Genomic DNA, 18,850 nt, shown 5'->3' on the forward strand with positions numbered 1-18,850 from the left:
TAGCAATATGGCTATTTACAGCACATCTCTTCATTTTTTTTATTCTTAGCACAGCATAAAAACACTGTTTTTCATTACGGCTCCAAAAATAATATGCTAATTAAATTGCCGTGAGCTAAAAAAAAACATCTTGGAGTCCAACAATAGCTCTTTAAAGCTTTTGGGGTAAAAGCATAACTCATGATACATGATTTTTTGACGTAACTATCATTGCATATGAATGCATATGCTATGTTGTAGCACAATATAATTAACTATAAGTTAAAACAAATTTACACACACACAAACAGGTCCTATTCATATTCTTATTTAGTGAGAAAATGATGCAAACTCAAGGTAAAAATCATAACAATCGTGTTTTATTGTATCTTTGAATATCGCCGTTTGACAGAATCCCTATAAAACTGGAAGATTTGTTCAGAAGCCTTTTGACTGATTGCGACGCACTGCTGCAGCTGTGTAGGAAGAAAACACATTTATGTCATTGCCTTGTAGAAAATTCAAGCACGTTACGAAACATAGACAAGTACCTATGTATCATCGCCACAAACAGAGCAATGAATCGCACACAAGAATGAAATGCTGCATTCAATCTCACCTCTTGGACTGAAAAAGAGCCTGTGGTTGATGACATCAAAACATTGCACTCAGCGCTATCAATAGCAAACGTTAACAACGCTCGACATTCCTGGAAAAGAAAACATAAAAGCCAGATTGAGAGCTTAACCTGTGCGCTATGGTTTGTGGCAGCCCTAGGGAACAGGAAGTGCGGTGTACCTTCTCCTGCCGAGCCGTGGGATCAATGATTATCTGGCCTTCTTTGCTAATAGCACAGGTCACACTACAAAAAAGGTGGCTCATGGGCAGCCCGGCATCCATTAGAGCCATGCAGGCAGCATTCAGGCAGCACGATAGCAGCTGACAGTTAGATAAGGACCCATACTGTAAGGACACGAAGTGTGAACGCAACAAACAGTGTGAAGGGCCAGAAAAATAACTAATTAACAGTAATGTGGAAGTTTGGGGTCAGTACATTTTTTTGTGTTTTTGAAAAAAGTTTCTTATTTCTTAATATTTTCAACGTTGAACATTTTTGTGTAAACAGGGATACATATTTAACCCTTAATAACCCTTAATATTTAACTCATTTTCTTGTTATTCTGGGAAAAAAATGTCTGTCCAAATCTCTTTTTCCCCACAAGACACCTGTTGAAAATGTGTAAAATGAATAAAGCAATATTTTATGGAAAGGACAATAGGGAGAGTGCGTATTTAGTTCTTCCATGTGATGAGTGAGGTTGAGTTAGCCTCATTGACCCCAAAACTAGTTATGAACAAATTAAACTGTAACTGTTAAGATGAATAAGCTCATCACATTCATATTTTGAATGAATTGAGCTCTCAGCATAAAAACAAACAGTTCTGTTCAACAGGGACTTCATAAAAATGGTCAAATAACACAAACGCATCACATACACCCTTCGCTTAATGTATCACGTTAGCACTGGTTTTAGGATACAGAGCCATCATCGTGGATGACCTGCAGGACGACTGTGACAGAAGAACGAGGATGAAGCGTCAACAGAAGCGCGGCCTCGCACGTCTCACGAACACACTGCTCTCTCGCGCGCTCGCGCACTCCTGAAGGAACACAACAACATGAGTGGAAACTGGAAAACTGCGTCTGCATCACACTGCCACCTGACGGAGAGAACTGGAAGTGCAGAACTAAAACAGAACTGAAGGTGTCGGCTCACAGGAGTGTTTGAACAATGTAATTACCGAAATGAAAGACACTCATTATTAAACACCTGACATGATTATTATTCATGCATTTGCACGATTATTAATTTTTAACAGCTGTTCAAACAGCTTGTAGGTAAAAGCCCTCCAATAATGTGTTTATAAGCAAATAATAAAACACACAACTGGCTAAAATACTAACTAAATGCTAATTTAATGTCAGGCTTTCATGAATTTAAAGTGGATTTACGCAGTACTCTTTATATCAATGAGAACTGTATTTTAATGTATAATTCAAAGAATTTTTTTTTCTTCTAAAGGCTACATTGTGTGAACAGCAAAATCTTGCAACATTCGGTAAAGAATTAGTTCACCCAGAAATACTTATTATGTAATTATTTACTGAACCTCATGTTATTCATTCCATATACACTTGCTACGTGCACTGCGTTTGGCTAACTGAGACTTGTCATAGCACTTGCATATCATTGCTCTTTTGTTTATTTCAATTGCTTCAATTGTCCTCAACTGTAAATTGCTTTGGATAAAAGGGTCTGCTTAATGACTAAATGTAAATGTACTCTGACCACTGATAAAATATATAGATCAGTGACTCTGACCTACATTACGTAGAGTGCAAGCACACTCTCTCGCTTTGTTTTTGTTAGGTTTTTGCGATATACCTGATAATGCCAAATCGCATATCGTTTAAACATCAATTACGATATTATCATATATATATATATATATATATTTATATATATATATATATACACACACACACACACACACACACACTAGGCTATATATATATCCCACACCCCTGCTTTAAAATGTAAAATTTTGTGAAAATAAAATAAAAAATTAAAACACACTTATTCTGACATACATATTAAAATATATTAAAGGGATACATCACTCCAAAACAAACATTTAGTCATTAATCAGTTATACACCCATGTCATTCCAAACCCGTAAAAGCTTTGTTCGTCTTCGGAACACAATTTAAGATATTTTTTATTAAATCCGGGAGGCTTGTGACTGTCCCATTGACTGCCAAGTAAATTACACTGTCAAGGTCCAGAAAAGTATGAAAAATATCATCAGAATAGTCCATCTGCCATCAGTGGTTCAACCGCAACATTATGAAGCGACGAGAATACTTGTGGCACGGCTGAAAGAAAAGAGCACACGCAGTATACGTGTGATGTTATGTGGAGAGACACAAAGGAGACCTTTGACAAAGGAATTGTTTGCATACAAAAAGTATTCTCATCACTTCATAATGTTAAGGTTGAACCACTGATGGCAGATGGACTATTCTGATGATGATTTCCATACTTTTCTGGACCTTGACACTGCTATTTACTTTTATATTTACTTCTGTCTATGGGACAGTCACAAGCCTCCTAGTTTTCATCCAAAATATCTTAAATTGTGTTCCGAAGACGAACAAAACTTTTACATGGGGGTAAGTAATTAATACAATTTTGGGATTGAGTACCCTTTTACGGTTGTCATCTAATGATTCTTCTTCTAAATATACCTGACAAGATGTTTTGGTATATGAACTATTGTTATAGTGAATGACTCTGGGTCTCTTCTATAAATAATGGTAAAATGATTGTTATTATTTTTGCTCAGAAAAAATAAATAAATAAATAAATAAACAGAACACATTTTAATGTACAGGGGGAGGGGGAAGGTGTATTAAACTTTTATATAATTAATTATGAATATGTACAGCATAAGACTAATGCAAATGAGTTGATTTCGAAAACGCATACCTGGAAGCCCCATTTTGGGCTGGATAAGAACCTCTACAGTAGCTCGGTCATAGATTTCCTTACTGACTTTAACCTCAGCTGGTCCATAAACTCCAGCCAGGATACTAGTATCACCTGAAAATACATATACAAATTCAGGACGATAAAGATATGAATGAATCAAATAGATTTCTGGACATAAGCTTAACAGGCAACCACTTGCGCCGATCAAAAGAAACACATCAGTTACATACTGACATATATACCTTGAACAAAGGTGGAAGATCCGTCAGGCTTGGATAACAAACTCTGCTCACTTCCATATTCTCTTAAAACTGAACAAATTTGATCTAACTCCATCATGGTCCTCATGCAAAATCCTCTCGTCGCGCTCATAAGCGTCATGTTTTGAGCGCACTATAATGACGACATGGTATACGTTCGCCCTCTAGCGGTAAGACGATCGCAATGACCACGCTTCCAGAAACCCATGACTGGTTTAATAAATTAGCATCTGCATCTAAATTGGAGTTTATGTTCAATAAAATTAATTATGTAATTAATTATTTATGTTATTAATTATTATTAATTATTATTAAATATTATTATTAATAATTATTAATGTAATTATACATTCCCCAGATATAGACGTAAAACATGGGATGAATGTTTGTGTTGTATGACACTGTCCAATAGGGGGCGCACTGTATGGGATTTTCACAGGCAAGAACAGACGCAAGACGCACGCAGCCACGCACTTGACGTAAAGATGGCGGCTGCTAGAGGTGTCAAGAAATTATACGGGATCGGACTTCACGCAATTCGTCAAAATACTTCGTTAAAAGCTACTACGTTTCTCCAACAAAGAGCATTTCGCGTAAATGTGAGTTTTAAATGTTGAGTATATAGTCCTCGAACGGACTTTTCTCATTAGAAAAAGTTGCTAACCAGACAAACTGTGTAACTTAGATGCTTGAACCTCAAAACGTTTGTGTAATTTGGATTGTATGAAACGTAACGTATACCAATAGTAAATCACCGAAAAATAAAACGCATGATCTTAGTCTTAAAATAATCTTAAGTCTTTGATTATTTATATATAGGCATTCCTCATCTGACCTGGAAATGTAGTTGATCATGCAATCTACTCATCTAAAGTTAGTAACTAAATAGTTTTAATCAAATAACTATTGGTCAGGGGTGCGTTCTCCGAAACTACCTTAACGCTACGTCGTTCTTAAGTTGTACCTTAAGAAGTACCTTATCGTTAATACGTGGTTTCCGAAACCTTCTTAGTTAAGTATACCTTCTGTAAGTCATGCGTTCGTAAGGTTGGTCTGGAGCGCTCTTAGCTATACCTTATCGCTGCTTACGGTTCATACCGCTAGTGGCCACCACTACGCAAAAAGATTTTTTACATCGCAGTTTAATTACACATAGAAAATTTTATATGAACTTTTAATATAAAATCTGATTTAGAATTAAAATTACATTTTTACTTTACTTTAAAATTATACACATAAAATACTTAAGTTGTTATAGCCTACACCCAGTGTATGGAAGTGTTTTCATTAATAAAGTTTCCATACACTAATGGTTGTTAGCTTTTTTAATTACTATCCTAAGGCACATCAGCTGGCGAACCATTTGACAGAAAAGGCTTAGGAGTCTATATAAAGAAAGATGAGTTTACACAAACTTTATAGCTATGGCAGCGAGACAGCGAGTACTTGTTTTAAATCAAAGACGGCGGCGTCCGCGGAGCCAGTTAGTGTATGTCAACTACTTTATAAGAGAACATTTTAGTCCACTGACTACCATGTCAGAAGAGACCATTGTAAAAAAAATTTGCCTGCCACGGGAGCAAATTCTGCAGCTCTTGCATCTTGTTGGCCCAGATTTGTCAAGACAAACTCGACGGAGCTACCCCCTCAGCCCCGAAATTCAGCTGCTGGCGGCTCTTCGTTTTTATGCTGTGGGGAGTTTTCTGGAGGTTGTTGGGGATGGATATGGGCTGAGTAAGACCTCAGTGTGGCTGGGCGATCTCTTTTTGCGGACTTTTTTCCCCGACATAGTGAATGTCGGTATGTCTCTCATGTTTGCGCTTTTATTGAGGAAATCATCCAATTACACAAATGAGCGATTTACGCCAATAATGTGATACGGCTGGTGGATAATCAGCATACGTTGTGGAGAACATTAACACACTTATGGCCGTGAGGGTTTGGGATTGTACACTTGCTAAACACATACTCATATTTATTTCTGCATGTACGTATTTCAATAAGCCCCGATAAATGCAGTTTGTACTATTTCTAAAACGCTTCTTTATAAAGAACATTGTTTTCTCAATACTTTACCTATACCGCTGTGAAGGAAAGAGCGCACAATCGATCATCGAGGCGTCGATATCAACCTATTCAGCGCCTCCACCATGGACAGCAACTGCTAAGGTAGAACTTAAGAAGGTTTACCTTAAGCTACATCCTAAGGTATAGTTCGGAGAACACACGTAGCAAAGGTATACCTGTAGTTAAGGTGTACCTTTTGAGTATTCGTAGCGCGCTAAGAGACAACGTTATCGGAGAACGCACCCCAGATCTCTGTGTATTGTTGTAGGACAGGTAATGGACTGTTCAACCTTCACAAGGCTGTAGATTTAGACTGAGAGCCGATTGGCTGGGGGTGGGGGGTGTGGAGGGAAACACAAAGCTGATCTCTGCAGCCATGTGTCACTGAAATATATTCTGTCTTTCTCTTCCGAGCATTGGATGATCTTATATTAAAAGTGTACATTAAACAGTGTCTCAGGTGCATTAAGATTCCGTGTGATCCTACCTGCTGATGAAGACAAATCTGCCTGCTGAATAAAGATGTGCAACAATATGCAAAACGTGCACTTAAAAATATTTTGACATTCATAGTTTACATACATTCATTTACAGTTGTTTGAACAGCTTTGATTTCATGCAAAGTGCACTGCTCACTAACAAATTCCAAGGCACATTTATGTATCAAGGCATTATCTCATACGGACACTTTACAGTTTTTCTTATTATATAATCATATATTGTATTTATTTTAGTGCTACTTTTTAAAGAATCTGCATTTTCTCTCCTTACCTTTATTTTTTTAATTCTGCATCAAAGTTATAAGATGGCCCGTATTACCACTAAACCAAAACAAAGGGAAAATAAAAGATCTGACCATTAGATAGTAAAACATCCTGGTCAGGAATTGGCTGTTGAAAGTCTAGTGTAAAATATCTGTGTGTAACAGTGTTCTTTTAATATCATTGAGATATTCTTATATTTTTTATTCGTATTTTGAATTAGTTTAGGACGTTATGTTTTCAATTTTAATTTTATTTAAAGTTTTAGTAATGTTGTAGTGTTTTATCATTTGTATTGTTTATATATCTGTGTGTGTGTGTGTGTGTGTGTGTGTGTATGTGTGTATATATATATATATATATATATATATATATATATATATATATATATATATATATATATATATATATACAGTCGTGGCCAAAAGTTTTGAGAATTACATAAATATTGGAAATTGGAAAAGTTGCTGCTTAAGTTTTTATAATAGCAATTTGCATATACTCCAGAATGTTATGAAGAGTGATCAGATGAATTGCATAGTCCTTCTTTGCCATGAAAATTAACTTAATCCCAAAAAAACCTTTCCACTGCATTTCATTGCTGTCATTAAAGGACCTGCTGAGATCATTTCAGTAATCGTCTTGTTAACTCAGATGAGGATGTTGACGAGCACAAGGCTGGAGATCATTATGTCAGGCTGATTGGGTTAGAATGGCAGACTTGACATGTTAAAAGGAGGGTGATGCTTGAACTCATTGTTCTTCCATTATTAACCATGGAGACCTGCAAAGAAACGCGTGCAGCCATCATTGCGTTGCATAAAAATGGATTCATAGGCAAGGATATTGTGGCTACTAAGATTGCACCTAAATCAACAATTTACAGGATCATCAAGAACTTTAAGGAAAGAGGTTCAATTCTTGTAAAGAAGGCTTCAGGGCATCCAAGAAAGTCCAGCAAGCACCAGGATCGTCTCCTAAAGAGGATTCAGCTGCGGGATCGGAGTGCCACCAGTGCAGAGCTTGCTCAGGAATGGCAGCAGGCAGGTGTGAGAGCATCTGCACACACAGTGAGGCGAAGACTTTTGGATGATGGCCTGGTGTCAAGAAGGGCAGCAAAGAAGCCACTTCTCTCCAAAAAAAACATCAGGGACAGATTGATCTTCTTCAGAAAGTATAGTGAATGGACTGCTGAGGACTGGGGCAAAGTCATATTCTCCGATGAAGCCCCTTTCCGATTGTTTGGGGCATCTGGAAAAAGGCTTGTCCGGAGAAGAAAAGGTGAGCGCTACCATCAGTCCTGTGTCATGCCAACAGTAAAGCATCCTGACACCATTTATGTGTGGGGTTGCTTCTCATCCAAGGGAGTGGGCTCACTCACAATTCTGCCCAAAAACACAGCCATGAATAAAGAATGGTACCAAAACACCCTCCAACAGCAACTTCTTCCAACAATCCAACAACAGTTTGGTGAAGAACAATGCATTTTCCAGCACGATGGAGCACCGTGCCATAAGGCAAAAGTGATAACTAAGTGGCTCGGGGACCAGAATGTTGAAATTTTGGGTCCATGGCCTGGAAACTCCCCAGATCTTAATCCCATTGAGAACTTGTGGTCAATCCTCAAGAGGCAGGTGGACAAACAAAAACCCACTAATTCTGACAAACTCCAAGAAGTCATTATGAAAGAATGGGTTGCTATCAGTCAGGATTTGGCCCAGAAGTTGATTGAGAGCATGCCCAGTCGAATTGCAGAGGTCCTGAAAAAGAAGGGCCAACACTGCAAATACTGACTCTTTGCATAAATGTCATTTAATTGTCGATAAAAGCCTTTGAAACGTATGAAGTGCTTGTAATTATATTTCAGTACATCACAGAAACAACTGAAACAAAGATCTAAAAGCAGTTTAGCAGCAAACTTTTTGAAAACTAATACTTAATGTAATTCTCAAAACTTTTGGCCACGACTGTATATATATATATATATATATATATATATATATATATTATACACACAGGTGCTGGTCATATAATTTGAATATCATCAAAAAGTTGATTTCAATAATTCCATTCAAAAAGTGAAACTTGTATATTATATTTATTCATTCATTACACACAGACTGATATATTTCAAATGTTTATTTCTTTTAATTTTGATGATTATAACAACTTAAGGAAAATCCCAAATTCAGTGTCTCAGAAAATTAGAATATTGTGAAAAGGTTCAATATTGAAGACACCTGGTGCCACACTCTAATCAGCTAATTAACTCAAAACACCTGCAAAGCCTTTAAATGGTCTCTCAGTCTAGTTCTGTAGGCTACACAATCATGGGAAAGACTGATGACCAAGCACATTAACAGAGAGGCGAAGGGAAGGAAAAGATGTGGTAGAAAAAAAGTGTACAAGCAATAGAGATAACCGCACCCTGGCGAGGATTTTGAAACAAAACCCATGCAAAAATGTGGGGGAGATTCACAAAGAGTGGACTGCAGCTAGAATAAGTGCTTCAAGAACCACTACGCACAGATGTATGCAAGACATGGGTTTCAGCTGTCGCATTTCTTGTGTCAAGCCACTCTTGAACAACAGACAGCGTCAGAAGCATCTTGCTTCTAAAAGGACTGAAGTGCTGCTGAGTGGTCCACAGTTATGTTCTCTGATGAAAGTGAATTTTGCATTTCATTTGGAAATCAGGGTCCCAGAGTCTGGAGGAAGAGAGGAGAGTCCATGTTGCTTGAGGTGTAAAGTTTCCACAGTCAGTGATGGTTTGGGGAGCCATGTCATCTGCTGGTGTTGGTCCACTGTGTTTTCTGAGGTCCAAGGTCACACAGCCGTATACCAGGAAGTTTTAAAGCACTTCATGCTTCATGCTGCTGACCAACTTTATGGAGATGCAGATTTCATTTTCCAACAGGACTTGGCCCCTGCACACAGTGCCAAAGCTACTAGTACCTGGTTTAAGGACCATGGTATCCCTGTTCTTAATTGGCCAGCAAACTCGCCTGACCTTAACCCCGTAGAAAATCTGTGGGGTATTGTGAAGAGGAAGATGTGATATGCCAGACCCAACAATGCAGAAGAGCTGAAGGCCACTATCAGAGCAACCTGGGCTCTCATAACAACTGAGCAGTGCCACAGACTGATCGACTCCATGCCACGCCGCATTGATGGAGTAATTCAGGCAAAAGGAGCCCCAACTAAGTATTGAGTGCTGTACATGCTCATACTTTTCATTTTTATACTTTTTAGTTGGCCAAGATTTCTAAAAATCCTTTCTTTGTATTGGTCTTAAGTAATATTCTAATTTTCTGAGATACTGAATTTGGGATTTTCCTTAGTTGTCATTTATAATCATCAAAATTAAAAGAAATAAACATTTGAAATATATCAGTCAGTGTGTAATGAATAAAGTTTCACTTTTTGAATGGAATTAGTGAAATGAATTCACTTTTTGATGATATTCTAATTATATGACCAGCACCTGTATATATATATATATATATATATATATATATATATATATATATACACACACACACACAGATATATGTCACAGATAGTTATTTTATTACATCCAGTTGTTTGTCTTGATTGTTAAAGTTTGTGATCAGATCTCAAAATGCATGGTCTCATGAACTGCTGCTCTGTTGCTTGTGTATTTTACTCCCTGATCCTCTGTCTTTGTCTTCAGGGAGCTCTTCGCCAGCAGCCGTTTGATTCTTCAGCAGAGAAGCCGCAGTTTCCCGGGGCCTCGGCGGAGTTTGTTGATCACCTGGAATTTATCCAGCCAAATGTGATCTCAGGAATCCCTGTGTATAGGGTGATGGACAGACAAGGCCAGATCATCAATCCGTCTGAAGATCCTAAGGTGTGGAGTCTTTTGTTTGTACCACATGTTAAAATTAATGTGTGGAAAATACTAGTAGCAGGTTACTAAATAGCATTCACAAAAAACATGACAATAATGATTTCTTAATCTGTTTGCATGTAACACAACATTACTTGTCTGTTGCAGCTTTCAAAAGAGATGGTTTTAAATTTCTATCAGAAGATGACATTACTCAACACAATGGATCGTATTCTTTATGAGTCTCAGAGGCAGGTGAGGGATGCAGTGCATTTTAGTGTAGTGCTTATTCCATCTAAAATGACGTCTGGGCATTTATAATGCTTCAATTTGGGGTGCTTTTATGTTCAAGGGCCGTATCTCTTTCTACATGACCAATTATGGCGAGGAGGGCACACACATTGGAAGCGCTGCGGCTCTTGAACCTACTGATTTGGTCTTTGGCCAATACCGAGAAGCTGGTGAGAATGCTTACAAGCTGGAGATACAATAGTGGCTCTACCTGTTTTGTTATTATACGTACATACACTCACTAGACACGTTAGCCTTGTAACTTGCTCAAGCGCAATCACCCCTCCTCCCCCACTCTCATTGCACTTTAAAATTCTGGGCCTGAACACGCTTACAGCATTACGATGAAATTGGTTTGAAGAAAACTGGAAGAAAAGATCTCTTACTTAGCACAATGGATTCATTTTGGGTGCAGGACACATGGTCCTCTCATGTGTGTAATATGCTGCCTAACATAGAACAGTTGCATTATCAGTGCCATGGGTTTCAAGTTCTGTGCCCCAGGCATGGTTGGCGCTCATACTATATGTGTTCCACACCTGTGCCCAAGCTCACCTCTTCAAATGGGCCTGGGTGCACTACAGAGCGTTCACACTAGTCAAACGAAATGGACTTTGGGGGTCAGATGTGTTCAGTTATGGTTCAGAACATTTACATTTAAATTTATGCATTTAGCACACGCTTTTGTCCAAAGCGACTTGCATTGCATTCAGGCTAACAATTTTCTCCTAACATGTGTTCCCTGAGAACACCTGGTGTGAGTTAATGCTGAGTCTAGCAATTGAGGTTTTCCCTATTCTTCTTCTACTTTGGTTGCAATGAAAATTTCTATTCATTATTTTCTTCAAAATGTTTGTTAAATAAATTTTGTATGATAGATAAAGATCTATGCTTTTATATTTGATTTAAAAGTGTTTTTATTGATTAATATTTGATCAGTTATAATTTAATTTTTTCTGAATTTCCTTAGGTGTATTGATGTACAGAGGCTTCCCTCTGGATCTGTTTATGGCACAGTGCTATGCAAACGCTGATGACCTTGGCAAGGGCAGACAAATGCCAGTGCACTATGGCTGCAAAGATCTCAATTTTGTAACAATCTCCTCACCACTTGCCACTCAGCTCCCCCAAGGTGAGAAGTGAACATGTCTGTTACACAGAACAGTCATCACAAATATTATACACTCTATTGTGCAAAAGTTTGGGTGCTGTTTTTTAGTTGTTGTTTTGGAAACTTCTTAAAGGGATAGTTAATCCAAAAATGAAAATGTTATGTTTATCTGCTTACCCCCAGGGTTTCCAAGATGTAGGCGACTTTCTTTCTTCAGTAGAACACAAACTGAGAATTTTAACTCAAATCATTGCAGTCTGTCAGTCTTATAATGTAAGTGGATGCGAATCACGGCTAAAACATTTAATAAAACCAAAAAAAAAACACATACACAAACAAAACCAAATTAAACCCTGAGGCTCGTGACGATGCATTGATGTGTAAAGACACAAAACGATCTGTCTTAAGAAACTGAACAGTATCTATATTGTTGTTGTTTTTTTTACCTCTGATTCATTTAATGTGCAAACTGTTCGCACTCTCTTTAGCACGTCCTCTTGAGTGCGTTCTCAAGCAGACGTGTGAGGAGGCTTCTTCTTTACAGAGGATGCATTGCCACCACCTATCTCTCAGGTGGACCATTGACACTCCTAATTGAGATTGTAGATAGAGTGTCAATGGTCCACTTGAGAGATAAGTGGCAGTAATGCACTTATAAGTCTGCGATCTCCTGTAAAGCAAGAAGAACCCGCTCAGGAGAGTTCTTACAGTTTGCACATTGCGTGAATCAGAGGTAAAAAACTATATAAATACTGTTCAGTTTCTTGCACAGTCCGATCGTTTTGTGTCTTTACACATCAATGTATCGCCACGAGCTGCAGGGTTTAATTTGGTTTTGTTTGTGTATGTTTTTTTTTATTTTTATTAAATGTTTTAGCTGTCATTCCCATGCACTTACATTCTAAGACTGACAGACGGCAATGGTTTGGGTTAAAAATATCAGTTTGTTTTCTACTGAAGAAACAAAGTCATCTACATCTTGGATGCCCTGGGGGTAAGCAGATAAACATAACATTTTCATTTTCGGTGTACTATATCTTTAATGCTCACCAAGACTGCCTTTGTTTAATCTAAAACCCAGTAATATGGTGAAATATTATTAGAATTAAAGTAACGGTTTTCTGTTGATTAGAATTTTCCGCAGCCATTGCGTCAGTCTTGAGTGTCACATCCTTCACAACAGATCCTTCAGAAATCATGATAATGACAATTTGGTGCTCTGGAAACATTTCTTTTTATTATTATCAATTGTGAACAGTTGTGCTGCTTAATCATTTTTATAAACCATGATGCATATTTACAGGATTCTCAGATGAATAGAAAGTAAAAGAACAGCATTTGTTTTAGATGGAAATTTGTCATTTTTGATGAATAAAAGTTTTAATTTCTTTGAAAAAAAAAAAAATCTTCTTTGATCTGTTCCACCTGCTGTAGCGGCCGGAGCGGCGTACGCAGTGAAGAGGGAGAACTCAAACCGTGTGGTGGTCTGTTACTTTGGAGAGGGGGCCGCCAGTGAGGGAGACGCACATGCTGGATTTAATTTTTCCGCCACACTTGAGTGTCCTGTCATATTCTTCTGCCGCAACAATGGTTACGCTATCTCCACACCGACCAATGAGCAGTACAGAGGAGATGGTATTGGTAAGTATATATGTAACAGACTCTAATGTGAATTGCTGCGTTTCATTTGTCTGATGTGTTTTTTTTCTCCCTTTTTCGGCGATAGCTGCTCGAGGTCCAGGATATGGACTAATGTCGATACGTGTAGATGGAAATGATGTTTTTGCAGTGTACAATGCCACGAAGGAGGCACGACGTAGAGCGGTGGCTGAAAACCAGCCCTTCCTCATTGAAGCCATGACCTACAGGTAGTTTATCATCGCATAAACCAAATGAATTAAACTAGCTGAATTTTAGGAAGTTCAACTTCCACTGCATTCTATTAAATATAAGCAGCCCATTTGGCACAGTGTAGACTTTGAGGAGGCCACAAGGGTGCCGTTTGGGGTAGAGCCTGGTATTACTGTGTGTAGGGTGGCAAACTCAGCAGAAAACACTATTGAGATGCACTGTAAACCTATTTATCAACACAATGTTTTGCAGTGTAGGCTTTTATGAAACAGCATATAATGTTTGTGGGAGATCTACTTGGCTATTGCTTGAAAAAAAAAAAACGTGTGTTAGGTTTGATGCAAGTTTTATCACACAGAAACCGCATTTTCCATGCAGTGAATTTGGTTGAATCCAGGCAGTTTAAGCAGATTATAGTTTTCCCCTTGGGGTTTGGATTCTGTTTGTCCATTCATTAACAGTTGAATGTAAATTTGATCTTCCTCTTTATGTAGATTTGATTTCTTAAGTTCCTGAGAGGCCCACTTCTGATAACTGCTTTATAATTTATGGAATAGAGTAACCTAGAAATAATTTCAACAGTCCTTCAGAAATCATTCTGATATGCTGATTTGGTGGTTAAGAACGATTGTAATAATTATTATACATTTTGAAAACAGTTGTGGTGTTTAATGGTTTTCTGGAAATCATGTTACATTTTTTCTGAATTCTTTGATGAATCAAAAGAACAGTATTTATTTGTAAATAGAAATGTTTTGGAGCAATATAAAAGTCTTCACTGTCACTTTTGATCAATTCTGCAGCCTTGCTGAATGAAAGTATTAATTAATTTTTCTTTAATTAAAACAGTTCCTAACAAACAGTGTTGAGCCAAGAGGAACAAGACAAAAATGTAACGGATAATGCAGTCATACTGCTTAATACACAGTTTTTCACCAAATATATTGCTCACTGTGACTCTGATTGGAGGATACAGTTTTCACAATGAGTTCAGCTGTTTTAAAAATAAGTTTAAATGGTTTGAACAGATCGATTTAGCAAAAGCGTATACCATCAGTTAACAATCTCTAAGCTCACAGTAGACCTTTCTTTAAAGGTTTATGAGTTATCATTAAAAATCTGTTTCCCCATGTAGAAAATGATTGGACTTTTTATTGTCAGAGCCCACTGTAGCACTCTGTATTCACAGACCTTGGAATATTGTGACTGGCCAATCAAAATCAAGAATTTTGTAGAGCTGTGTAAAATATGTGAATATTTATAGATATTATTTTACTTCAGACTGAAGGGTCCATATCAAAGGACATACAAATAAATACACAATAAAGGCTGTAATTTAAAAGTATACAGTTCTTTGTTCTAATGTATTCCACAAAAAGAGGAATACCATTAGACCATGGATGCACAAACCTCTACACGTAGGTCTTCCCGGCTCTCTTTTGGCATGGGTGCAGACTCGGGCTGTTCTTTCACACACAATCGTTGATTCATATCTGCCATCACCACATGAAGATCTTAACAAATATTTGTCTATATGGACATAGCCCATTTCATAGAAGCAATATCTGTACTTAATTGCACAATTTTCCCAACCAGGCAGAAACCCAGGCGGTAGTTCATTTTAGTTCCACATAATGAGATACAAAGCAGGGGATGGTTCCACCAATTTCATTTAATAATTTAAAGCAACTTTGTGTTCTTTAACATTGTGTTTTTTTGCAATCCCTTATGTGCTACAAAGCATTGGAAAGAACTAGGGCAGAGATCAAAGGCAAATTCCTTAGAGTTCTCAATCCACTTTGACCCAAAGTCATTCAACAGTGTCATTCTGTCAGCCAGAGTAGCCTTTTCTGCTTTTTTTTTTTTTAATAAAATTTTATTGCACCCCTAGTGTTGTGAAATAAGCAAAGCCTTTATTTCCTCTTCCCCCTCCAGAATCGGTCATCACAGCACCAGTGACGACAGCTCTGCATACCGCTCAGTCGACGAGGTGAACTACTGGGACAAGCAGGACCACCCCATCTCTCGCCTGCGACACTACATGACCGCCCGAGACTGGTGGGGCGAGGACGAGGAGAAGGCCTGGAGGAAACAGTCCCGAAAACTCGTCATGGAGGCCTTCGAAAGAGCCGAGAGGCGTCTGAAACCCAATCCCGAGCTGCTGTTCACGGACGTCTATGATGAGATGATTCCTCCAATAGCCAAGCAGAGAGATGCCATGTGGCAGCATATCCAGCAGTATAAAGAGCATTACCCACTTGATCTCTATGAAAAATAATCCATGAGCCATGAGTGGACACAACTGGGAACCATCTTGCACGTGTCAGTTTGTCTGAATAGGTTTTTTTCTGCGTTTCTATGGTTTTGTTGCATTAAAAACACAAATAGTGAAAGATGTATTGTTATCCTCAACATTTGCCACTAGAGGCCTCTGTACTGTCATTTTGTGCCTTGGAAAACCAGGTAAAAAAAGGAATTTTCAGAAAAGAACAGCCCATGAATACAGTATCAGTACATTGGCATAATATAATCAATCCACTCAATAGGCTTTCTTCATTTAAAGCATGAAAATATTGAGTGATTACCATGATTTTTCTTATCTTATCAACATCAAGTGTTGTTCATTAAGTATCTTTAGAATATGGGTTTTCAAATCACTGTAAATGTTCAGCATTGGTTTCTTATTTCTTCACAAACCACACTAATATTTATTGATGGTGATGTTAGTGACACATGCTTTGTGAAACGGTCATTTTTTAAATATACAACATACAGTTACTGTAATGATCTGGTTTGTGTCCTGTTCATTTCTCCCCACAGATGATGATGATGCTGTTGCTAATGACATTGAGCTGCGATTCTTTTGTTAATAATGAACCGAACAAACTTACTGTGTGAGACTGACTCAACTGTTACATGACATGATGATTGTTGTGTTGTGCGAGATGTATTCCGATTGGCTTTAGAGGTTTGTAAATTGTATTTTAAACGATAAAAATCCTCACAAAAATGGAATCACTGATATAGTGAAGTGCTTACTGTACGTAGCCTATAACAGAATGTTTTATAGTCTTGAGGTTTTATGGAGAGCACGGTGGGTTTAAGTGGTGATTGAAGTTTTTTACACGGACTAATAATGTTCATTGTGTTGTGAAGAGTTCATTATGAATGAGGGCTGAACAAACTGGTAACTTTAGTGCAGAGGAATGATTTAAATGCAAAGGAAACTGGAGGTCAGTGAAAGCTTTTTTTTTTTTTTTTTGAAGACTTATTCTTTAAGTATTAAGCACCACTACTGTTTTCAACAATGATAAGAATTATTATTTTTTGAGCACCAAATCGGCATGTTAGTATGATTCCTGAAGGATCATGTGACACTGAAGACTTGAGTAATGAATACATTTTACCATCCCAGGATGATATAATAAATTATAACTTGATTTGAATCCTAATGTTTAAATTGCTATTTCACAAGATGCACCCATGTACACTTACCGGTCAAAGGTTTAGGATCAGTAAGACCTGTAATGTTTCTAAAGGAGGTCTCTTATGCTCATCAAGGCTGCATTTATTTGATCAAAAATAAATCTTGCAAAATGTTATTAAAATATAGTTTTATTTCTGTGATGTAAAGCTTCATTTCCTTCAGCCATTATTCCAGTGTATGTGTCACATGATCCTTCAGAAATCATTCTAATATGCTGATTTATTATTAGAATTATCAATGTTGGCAACAGTTGTGCTGCCAAATATTCTTTTGGAAAGTGCAATACTTTTTTTCAGGATTCTTTGATGAATAAATAGTTAAAAAGAACAGCATTTATTCAAAATATAAATCTTTTCTAACCATATAAATCTTTGCTATCACTTCTTATCAATTGAACACATCCTTGCTGATTAAAAGTTTAAATTTCTTTAAAAACAATAATTCTATCAAAATATAATTAAATTGTTAAGTGTTACTTCCCTAACATATCTACCAGTACATACACAAACGTTGATCACACTACAAACAATACAAAGCTATAATGCTATAAGAAACAGAAAATATGAATTCATTGTTTACCTGGATCTTCAGTCTATGATTAGCTCACCTCACCTCTTATCTGACAAATCTTCGGGTTTGAGTCATTCCTTCATCACGTGACAGCCCCATAAGATTTAACCACAAACTGTATAAAAGGCTTATTATAGAATATATAGATCCGTGGCTTTAACTTATCGTTCGTTCTTTTGTCAAGTGACTTGACGCATTGAATAGAAATTAATTTAAAAGCTAGTTGTTGATTGTGACATGTATATTAAAGTTTAGAATTAGACAGCCTTTGAAGAGTATAGGCACACAGGCTTGTGTTGGTAACTCATCAGTGGACTTTCCTTGTCAAAATAGGCTATATTTTTTATTATTTTTATATTAATTTTTTATTAATGCATCTTTGAAGGGAACCGACTGTCTTCAGAAAATTTTTGAGGCCATTTTCAATTTTTCGAATTAAAGTAGCGTTTATGAGCACAGAGCTACTTTGTTTACAGCCGTTACCAGGGAAACCGCTATATTTCTGAAGTTCCAAAAGCGCCTCCTGCTGGTTGAGAATGAGCATTTTCAATAATCCAGTCTGCAGTTTTTGATCAGACCAATGCAAAGAGCCACCCAAATAACCCTGTTTTAAATTAATACGATACTTTATACTTCTGATTCATACCCCTTCATTTAAAACATGGTTTAACAGCTCAGTTCTGAGGTTTATCATTTTATACATATATATTGTGTGAAAACCTGTATCTTAAATGTAAATCAATTGCTATTGTGTGGTATACAACATGAAAGAAAGTCATCATAACATGTACATGACAAAATGCAGAAACATTGGACACAACTCTGGGGCACCATTATGCAGCAGTAGCAGCAAGCATCACAACAAAAAAAATCATCCTCAAGCTTGATCTAGGTAAATGTGAGCAAAATTCGCCCCTGAATTTATCCCTAGATTTTTATATAAAAGATAACAACATATAATCTCAATCTAGTGTATATATTTGAAAATTGAGCTGAATTGACACCATGTCTTCACATAGTATCACCAGTTCACCACTAAATGAAATGTAGATTGTGCAGTATTTACATT

General features: G+C 37.2%; 2 protein-coding genes across 2 annotated transcripts; one reads left to right on the plus strand and one right to left on the minus strand.

Annotated features, from left to right (window-relative positions):
- Positions 1-337: 337 nt before the first annotated feature.
- On the minus strand, positions 338-3,931 carry LOC132155646 (exosome complex component RRP46-like). The gene is made up of 6 exons (XM_059564376.1): positions 3,776-3,931; positions 3,531-3,644; positions 1,520-1,641; positions 778-918; positions 599-688; positions 338-455 (listed from the first exon to the last, which is right to left on the minus strand). Exons 1-6 carry the CDS (start codon positions 3,912-3,914, stop codon positions 360-362), a joined length of 702 nt encoding a protein of 233 aa, XP_059420359.1. The 5' UTR covers positions 3,915-3,931; the 3' UTR covers positions 338-359.
- Positions 3,932-4,266: 335 nt separating this feature from the next.
- On the plus strand, positions 4,267-16,511 carry LOC132156028 (2-oxoisovalerate dehydrogenase subunit alpha, mitochondrial-like). The gene is made up of 8 exons (XM_059564839.1): positions 4,267-4,392; positions 10,316-10,492; positions 10,640-10,726; positions 10,824-10,932; positions 11,733-11,894; positions 13,308-13,514; positions 13,600-13,741; positions 15,660-16,511. Exons 1-8 carry the CDS (start codon positions 4,279-4,281, stop codon positions 16,000-16,002), a joined length of 1,341 nt encoding a protein of 446 aa, XP_059420822.1. The 5' UTR covers positions 4,267-4,278; the 3' UTR covers positions 16,003-16,511.
- Positions 16,512-18,850: the final 2,339 nt, after the last annotated feature.

This window comes from Carassius carassius, chromosome 13, assembly GCF_963082965.1.
Source record: "Carassius carassius chromosome 13, fCarCar2.1, whole genome shotgun sequence".
Taxonomy (NCBI): domain Eukaryota; kingdom Metazoa; phylum Chordata; class Actinopteri; order Cypriniformes; family Cyprinidae; genus Carassius; species Carassius carassius.

What these genes read in the sequence shown, in the direction of transcription:
- LOC132155646 (XM_059564376.1), bottom strand. Translation starts at nt 3,914, where the DNA reads ATGACGCTTATGAGCGCGACGAGAGGATTTTGCATGAGGACCATGATG. An exon ending in ATCTTCCACCTTTGTTCAAG is followed by an intron (nt 3,645 to 3,775) that starts GTATATATGTCA and finishes ATGTATTTTCAG; the next exon opens with GTGATACTAGTATCCTGGCT. An exon ending in GCCCAAAATGGGGCTTCCAG is followed by an intron (nt 1,642 to 3,530) that starts GTATGCGTTTTC and finishes GTGTTCCTTCAG; the next exon opens with GAGTGCGCGAGCGCGCGAGA.
- LOC132156028 (XM_059564839.1), top strand. Translation starts at nt 4,279, where the DNA reads ATGGCGGCTGCTAGAGGTGTCAAGAAATTATACGGGATCGGACTTCAC. An exon ending in TTTATGAGTCTCAGAGGCAG is followed by an intron (nt 10,727 to 10,823) that starts GTGAGGGATGCA and finishes TTTATGTTCAAG; the next exon opens with GGCCGTATCTCTTTCTACAT. An exon ending in TGGCCAATACCGAGAAGCTG is followed by an intron (nt 10,933 to 11,732) that starts GTGAGAATGCTT and finishes GAATTTCCTTAG; the next exon opens with GTGTATTGATGTACAGAGGC.